Raw genomic sequence first — 8,799 nt, 5'->3', positions numbered from 1 at the left:
AGGCCCTAGGTGGAGTCTGATCCTGGAGGTATTTGTGGACTTGAACTCAAGGGTATTTCCAAAAGTCTTAGTTAAATAAGGGGATAGATAAGAAACCCTCTCTCTTTTAGCACTTTTCAATGTCTTATTCCTTTCTTAATCCCTAATATCTTTGTCCTTCTTTTGCAGGTGATTTGATGAATATATGATAATAACCGGGAGCCCAGCATCCTGAAGTTGACCATGACACATTTAAACCACACCATTCAGGAACCCCTCGTCTTCTTTCTCCTTGGTATTCCAGGCTTGGAGTCAATCCACCTATGGTTCTCCATACCTGTGTGCTGCCTGGCTGTGGCTACTATCTTAGGTAATGTGACCATCCTGGCTGTGATTGCTACTGAGCCTATCCTGCATAAGCCTGTGTACTTATTCCTCCGCATGCTCTCCTCCATGGACCTGGCTGTATCCATTACCATATTGCCCAAACTTCTGGCCATCCTATGGTTTGGGGCTGGGCACATTTCTGCTGCTGCCTGCCTGGCCCAGATGTTTTTCATTCATGCCTTCTGCATCCTGGAGTCCACAGTGCTGCTAGCCATGGCCTTTGATCATTACATTGCCATCTGTGACCCACTGCATTATGCTACCATCCTAACTGACACAGTCATTTCTCAGATTGGCTTGGCTTCTGTGCTACATGGTTTCCTGCTGATGTTTCCTTTCCCCTTTCTTATTGGGCGCTTGAGCTTCTGCCATAGCCATGTGATTCCACACACATATTGTGAACATATGGCTGTGGTGAAATTGGCTTGTGGGAACACCATACCCAATCGTGTGTATGGTTTGACGACAGCATTGCTTTCCATTGGGGTTGATGTGCTCTTCATTGGCCTCTCCTATGTACTCATTGAATGTGCTGTCCTGCGACTCGCATCTCATGAAGCCAGGGCTAAGGCCATGGGAACCTGTGGCTCCCACATCTGTGTCATCCTCATCTCCTATACACCTGCCTTCTTTTCCTTCTTTACCCATCATTTTGGTCATCATGTCCCACTTCACATCCATATTCTCCTGGCAAATGTTTACCTACTGTTCCCACCAACTCTTAACCCCATTGTCTATGGTGTAAAGACCAAAGAGATCTGAGATCGAGTAGTTAGAGTGTTCTTGAGAGACCAGAATTCTGGGGACAAAGGACTGGGATGATTTGGAGATAGTATGTTAGATAACTAAAAGTCAGCATCCCCAAGAGAAGACAGTTTCAAAAGCTCAGGGAAAGCAATGAATAAGATCCAATTTTGGTTTGAGGAAGAAACACCTTCCCTAGAGTCAGCTAGGCCCTTCCAGCAAACCCAGGCAACAATCAATGTCCACCTCCATACCTCTCTTTCCTCCCTAGGAAAGGACACATAGGGTAGGTTCCCCATATCTATTCCTAGATTACCCTCAGTTTCACTTGGCTTTCCTACCTTTCAGAGGTATTGTACAGAGGTACCAATGATAAACTGAATGGTGATATCATTTATTTGAATAATTATATACATTTTACCTATTTTTCTGGATATCAGTTGTAGATATCTACTTTTCTCCTTTGATCATACAATCTTTACCTGGATTTCAACTTCAAGCTTCTACTGTTGCTTGTGTTAGAAGTTCACCCCTCTGCTCTCCTACCAGTCATCTATGCCCCATGGCTTCTCTTTTAGTGCTATCTCTACCAGCAGAAATTTTCTAATAGGAATCATCTAATGTGGTTGTAAGCTTATCAGTCAAAGAATATTAGAGCTGAACACGTTATTATAGATTATCCAGTGATCTCATTTTATAGGTGAAGGAGCTAGGCCCCATAGAAGCTAAATAGTTTGTCCCAGATCACTCAGAAACTTATCAGTACAGATTCAGGACTATATTGTCAATGACCTCTAGCATGAAACAACAGAAATCTCATCAGTGAGATCTTCACAAGGGTATCAGTCTATCTCCTATCTGCAATGACGTCATTATCCTCCATTAGACTACTTGTATTTATGTTCCACATTCCCTCCCCCCACAACCCATATCCATCTTTCCCAAGTATGGGTTTCTCTAGGATATATTTGTCCTAGTCTTTCCCAGATGAATGGTGTCAAAGGAACACTGCCAGTGCTTAGCATGTCTGTGGGATGTGTGAAGCCAAGGAGGGAGAGATTAGGACAAATTGTCAGTGGCCACAAAATTCTCATTTTTCAGGTTCTAATTCACTCTGAAATCACATACTTCCTAACTTACATGAACCAACATATAGATGTGTATTCATCCACACACATTCACAGTCCATACGTATATAAGGAAAGATGGAAGAAAGGAAAAAAGTATTTATTAAGTGCTTATAATTTGTCTGTTATATAAAATGTAGATACAGTCAGTGAATCACTGTCACATACATACTTTGAAGGTACCAAAAAAAAAAGTCAGAGACTCTTAATTTTCACTAAACTATGGTATGCTTGTCACCAAGTCCTAAGGTCTGCACCTTGTTACTAAAGAGGTACACTTGGGGGGCTGAGCCAAGATGGTCGAGTAGAAGGATGGACCTCTAATAACTCTTTCCCATAGCCCATAAAATACCTGTAAAAATGACTCTAAACAAATTCTGGAGCAGCAGAAGCCACAAAACAATAGAATGAAAGAGATTTCCAGCACAAGACAGCCTGAAAGGCCAACAGGAAAGGTATATTGCACCAGGCGTTGAACAGAGTGGGCTGTGCAATGAAGCAGGGACAGAACCCAGAGGAGGTTTCAGGGTGCCACTGAAAACAGTACAGATGCCAAAAACAGCTCCAAAGGTCAGTGAGTAAGCTCTTTCACCCAGGAGAAGAGAATGGGGACTGAACCACCAGCAGCAGCCACTGAAGCCGCAGTTTCTATTTTTGGAGCCCTCCACCTAAAGCCCCTGGGAGAATTGAGCACCTGATCTTATTCTCAGCCCTGAGAGGTAGCCCTGGGGTAAAGATGAGCGCTGGTGTGGTGGACCTAGAGGCAGTTGTAGAGAGGGAATTCTACTCACTGATTCTGGGCAGAAAAGTTTTTGGTTGCTCCTGGACCAGTAGGCAGGCCAGGAGAGGAGTAAACTCCTCTCCCTTGATTATACAACATTGGAGGAACTGAGAAGTTCCAGGTCCCCAGAGTATACCCTTCTCTTGACAAAGGACTCAAAAGTCCAATAACTGGCTGGGAAAATGCTCAAAATATGGAAAAAAATTAGACTATAGAAGGTTACTTTCTTGGTGAGCTGATATTTCCTTCCATTCTTTTTGTTGAGGAAGAACAGTGCATAGGATCAGAGGAAGTCAAAGCTTCTGCTTCCAAAACCTTCAAAATAAAAATGAAGTGGCCTCAGACCATGGAAGAGCTCAAGAAAGGATTTTGAAAATGAAGTAAGAGAGATCAAGAAAAATTGGAAAGAGAAATGTGAGAAAATAATGAAAGGGAAGTCCACAGGTCACTAACGGAGGCCCCAAAATGTTGAGGAAAATAGCACCCTTAAAAATAGGATAACTCAACTGGCAAAAGAGGTGTAAAAAGTCAATGAGGAGAAGAATGCTGGAAAGGGAGTTCAAAAGCTAAGTGTTGATAATAGTTTTTTAAAAATTAGAATGGAGCAGATGGAAACTACTGATTTTATGAGAAACCAAGAAATTACAAAACAAAACAAAAAGAATGAAAAAAAAATAGAAGATAATGTGAAATATCTCATTTGAAAAACAACTGACCTAGAAAATAGATCCAGGTCAACAAGAAAATATTGGAAGCAACTAGAAAGAAACAATTCAAGTATTGCTGAAATACAAACAGAATAACACAAGATCTAGCAGCATTCTACATTCTACCTTCTACATGAAGGGCTAGGAATATAATATTCCATAAGTCAAAGGAACTAGGATTCAAACCAAGAATCACCTACACAGTAAAACTGAATATAATACTTCAGGTGAAAAAAATGGTCATTCAGTGAAACAGAGGACTTTCAAACAGTCATGATGAAAAGACCAGAACTGAAGAGAAAATCTGACTTTCAAATACAAGAATCAAGAGAAGCATGAAAAGGTAAACAGGAAAGAAATATCATAAGGGATGTTCTAAATTTGAACTGTTTACATTCCTACATGAAAGGATAATATTTGCAACTCTTGAAATTTTTCTAATATTTGGGTAGTTGGAGGGATTACACACACACACACACACACACACACACACATATATACACACACACATACACACACACACACATATATATATATATACATATATAGACAGAGAACATAGAGTGCATTGAATAGGAAGGGATGATATTTACAAAATAAAATTAAGTGGTGAGAGGGAAATAAATTGGAGGAGAGAGGAAGAAATGGAATGGGATAAATTTTCTCTCATAAAGGAGGCAAGGAAAAGCTTTTTCAATGGAGGAGAAAAGCAGGGAGGTGAGAGGGAAAAAAGTGAAACTTACTCTCATCACATTTGTCTTAATGAGGGAATAACATGTTCACTGAACTTGGTATGAAAATATATCTGACACTACAGGAAAGTAGGGGAGAAGGGGAGAAGTGAGGTTGGGGGATGAGAGAAGGGAAGGGAAATGGGAGGAGGGAGCAATCAGAAGTAAACACTTTTGGGAAGGAACATGGTCAAAAGAGAAGACAGAACAAATTTGGGGCTGAATAGGAGGGAGAGAAATAAAGTCTTACACAACATGACTATTACAGAATTCTTTTGCAAAGTTGCACACATATATCCTGTATTGAATTGCTTGCCTTCTCAGTGAGGATGGGTGGGGAGGAAGGAAGGGAGTGAAGTTGGATCTCGAAGTCTTTGGAATGAATATTGAGAATTGTTTTTGCATACAACTGTTAATAAGATACAGGTAATGGAGTACAGAAATCACTTTTGCCCTACAAGAAAAAAGACAAGATAGGGATAAGTAAAAGGAGTGGTTTGATAGAATTGAGGGTAAATTGGGGCAAGGGGTAATCAGAATGCATGGTCTTTTGGGTAACAGTCATGTATCATCAATGAGAGCAAATAGGTGGGCATCCCAAAAACTTAAACAATATCTCTCAGATACTTAAAAAAAAAAAAAGGAAAAAAGGAGGGCCTCCTTAGTTCACTAGATCTTCTCTGGAGGATTTATGTAATATCTCGAAGGAGAATCACAGAGCCATGCAAAGTTGGAATCCACATTAGAGGAGGGAGTTCTGACAATGCTAATATCATAGCTTTTTTTAAAAAAATGAAATTTTATTGACACTTTTGTTTTTTAATCACTTAATGTTCCAATACATGTCTCTCCTCCCCCATCTCACAGGGTCATGTCTTCTAACAAAGAGAATTTTTTGAAGAAAAAGGGAAGAAAAATAAATAAAAACAAATCCGGAGATAATATTTTAATATCTAAGTTGTACATTGGACAGGAGGTGAGGCCTAGAGTCAAGATAACTGGGTTCAAGAAAGTTTTTCCAAAGAAGAAAGTGTTAATCATATGAGCAATATTCTAAATAATTCATAATATTAATACTCATGTTTTTTCTTACACCTATCAAATTTCCAAATATTAAAAAGGATAGAAATAATAAATTTAGAAGGGACTATGGAAGACTGGCACATTAATACATTGTTACCAGATCTCAGAATTGTCACTGTTATTCTGTAAGACAATTTGAATTTCTTATTGAGTTACAAAAATATTCATACCTTTTCATCCAGTCGTTCTCCTACTATCTAGTGATACTACTCCACTCAAAAAAGGGCAATGATAGGGAGAAAATGGTCTCATATATGTACCAAAATATTAATAGCAGCATTTTTTGTGCTGGCAAAAACTTGAAAAACAAAGTATATACCCATCAGTTGGGAAATAGTGGGACAAATTATACTCTATGAATATGAGCAATTCAAAGAAGTATAGCAGGACTTCATAAAGTGGTAACAGTGAAGATGGAAGAATGTACAATAAGGATTTGCATAATATAAATGAAACAGCACTTAAATATGGGTGAACTCAGATTAAAAATAATGAAGAAACTTGAACCTGGAGCACAGATGAGACACAGTTCCCTTTTTTGAAGAGTGATGTAATATTATAAATGTGTAATGTTATATATACTGATAGACATGGTTGTTTTCTCAGTCAGTTTTTCTTTATTTTCCTTTGATGGAAGGAATGGTTCAGTGGTTGGCATGCATATTAAAAATTTATCATGATAAAATAAATAAAAACATCAATAAAACCTTGTTTTGACAATTCTAGAGCTAGCTCAGTACCCTTTCTTTTTTAAATGTTTATTCATATATTATTAGTTTTCAACATTCATTTCCACAAAATTTTGAGTTCCAAATTTTCTCTCCATCTCTCCCCCCCCATCCCTTAACACCTTGCATTCAGATTGCCCTTTCCCTCAATATGCCCTCCCTTCTGTCACACCTCTCCCGTCTTGTATTTCCATCTTCTCTCTTTTCTTGTAGAGCAAAATAGATTTCTCTACCCCATGACCTGTATGTTTTTATTTTTCAGTTGTATTCAAAAACAGTTCTCAACATTCTTTCCTAAGACTTTGTGTTCCAATTTCTCTCCCTTCCTTCCTCCCCAACAATTCCCACTGAGGAGGCAAGCAATTCAATATAGGCTATATATTTGTAGTTTTGCAAAAGACTTCCATAATAGTCATGTTGTGTAAGACTAACTGAATTTCCCTCCCTCCTATTCTGCCCAACATTTATTCTATTCTCTCTTTTGACCCTGTCCTCTCCAAAAGTGTTTACTTCTAATTAGTCCCTTCTCCCATTTGCCCTCCCTTCTATCACTCCCCCCACTCCACTGGCCCCCTTCTTGACTACTTTCCTGTAGTGTAAGATAGATTTTCATACCAAATTGAATGAGTATGTTATTCCATCCCTAAGACAAATGTGATAAGAGTAAGCTTCCATTTTTCCCTCTCATCTCCCCCCTTTTGTCCTCCATTGAAAAAGCTTTTACTTGCCTCTTTTATATGAGATAATTTGTCCCATTCCATTTCTTCCTTTTCTTGTCCCAATATCTTCCTCTCTCACCCCTTAATTTTTTTTTGGATATCATTCCTTCTTATTCAGTTCATCCTGTGCTATCTGTCTATATATCTATATCTATACATATATATATATATATATATATATATACACACATATATATGTATCTATGTATGTATGTATATATATATATATATATATACATGCATGTGTGTATAATCCCTCCAACTATCTAAAGAATTGAGACAAGTCTCAAGAGCCACAAATATTGTATTTCCATGGAGCAATGTAAACAATTCAACTTCAGAAAGTCCCTCATTGTTTCCCTTTCCATATTTCTCTTGATTCTTTTTTTTGAAAGTCAGATTTTTGATTCAGTCCTGATCTTTTCATCAAGAATGCTTGAAAATCCTGTATTTCATTGAATGACCACTTTTTCCCCTGAAGTATTATACTCAATGTTGCTTGGCAGGTGATTCTTGGTTTTGATCCTAGTTCCTTTGACTGGTGTAATATCATATTCTAAGTCCTTTGATCCCTTAACATAGAAGCTGCTAGATCTTGTGTTATCCTGATTTGATTTTCACAATATTCAAATTGTTTCTTTGTAGCTGCTTGCAATATTTTCTCCTTGACCTGGGAACTCTGGAATTTTGTTAAAATTTTCCCAGAAGTTTCTCTTTCCAGATCTCTTTCAGGATTTATTGATGATGGTTGTTGAGAACACTATGGAAGTATTCAACCCATCTCTCTAAGGTCATATCTTTATCACTAATCAGTGGGACTCCATCAGCACTGAGAAGTTGTGATGCACTGTGGGTTTTTGGTCCACAAATAGCTTTCAGGGAATCATCAAAGCACTTTGGGTTGTTCCTATCAGTAGAAAACTAAATTTCATCTGCTTTGTTACTGAACCATGAATCCTGCATCTCTCTAAGCTTTGCTTGTTCTTTCATTTTGATAGTATTAATTGCTGCCTTCTTAGAAATGGATGAACTATCCTGTTGGTAAATCCTGTGGAGTTCTCATTTTTCATTTATCATGGTAGGGGGGTATCTACCCCAATCATGTGAAGACTTCATCTGGTGGAATGGGTGGATGAGAACAATTTGTTTCAATGGCCATGAACGCAGGTGAAGCATGTGATGTGGAGCACTTAGAGCTTGGTTAGACACCAAAGAAGCCAAGGTCATCCACTGAATCCAGAGCCATCGCCAGTCCTCTTGACTCTGTCTTGCCACTGGACTATGATGATTCTGAAAGAGAGAGTGAGCCTGATGACTTTGTGCAACTCTCCCTCACTTACATCCAATTTATGCAAGAATCAAAAGACATCACCCATACCATTTCACTATTATGCCTCAAAGTCCTATGGTGACAGGCAAATGATGAAGCAACAGATGCAGATACATTGGGAGCTATAGTCACTACCCTGCTCAGGTGGTCCAGGCCCTAGGGTCATTTCTCACTGGAAGCAGCAGTGGGACTTGGCAGGGTATCCTGGGTATCTGAGCAACCTTTTAAGGATCTCACTGCTCTCCTCCTGGTGTGACAAAGGGAGCTAGAAAAGGTGCCCTTAAACATTGCCTTCTTACCCAACCTTGGCCTGATTACTCTGCTAGGTGAAGAATCCCACTATACAGTGGAAACCTAAAAAAAGGTACGAAAACATTTGCAAAGATGATTTCACTCACCACAAGCACATGGAACTTGAGCACACTAATAGACAACACAAAATCCAGTACATCTGAAAGAAGAACTGCTGTTGTTCCAGGAGAA

The 8,799-nt window shown here is 38.8% G+C and overlaps 1 protein-coding gene across 1 annotated transcript; it reads left to right on the top strand.

Annotated features, from left to right (window-relative positions):
• The first annotated feature begins 202 nt into the window (after positions 1 to 202).
• LOC140508677 (olfactory receptor 52P1-like) lies at positions 203 to 1,128 on the top strand. Its single transcript, XM_072616566.1, has one exon. It carries the CDS (start codon positions 223 to 225, stop codon positions 1,126 to 1,128), a length of 906 nt encoding a protein of 301 aa, XP_072472667.1. The 5' UTR covers positions 203 to 222.
• Positions 1,129 to 8,799: the final 7,671 nt, after the last annotated feature.

Source organism: Notamacropus eugenii, chromosome 5, assembly GCF_028372415.1.
Source record: "Notamacropus eugenii isolate mMacEug1 chromosome 5, mMacEug1.pri_v2, whole genome shotgun sequence".
Lineage (NCBI taxonomy): Eukaryota > Metazoa > Chordata > Mammalia > Diprotodontia > Macropodidae > Notamacropus > Notamacropus eugenii.
This window is presented reverse-complemented; position numbering and strand designations above follow the sequence as displayed.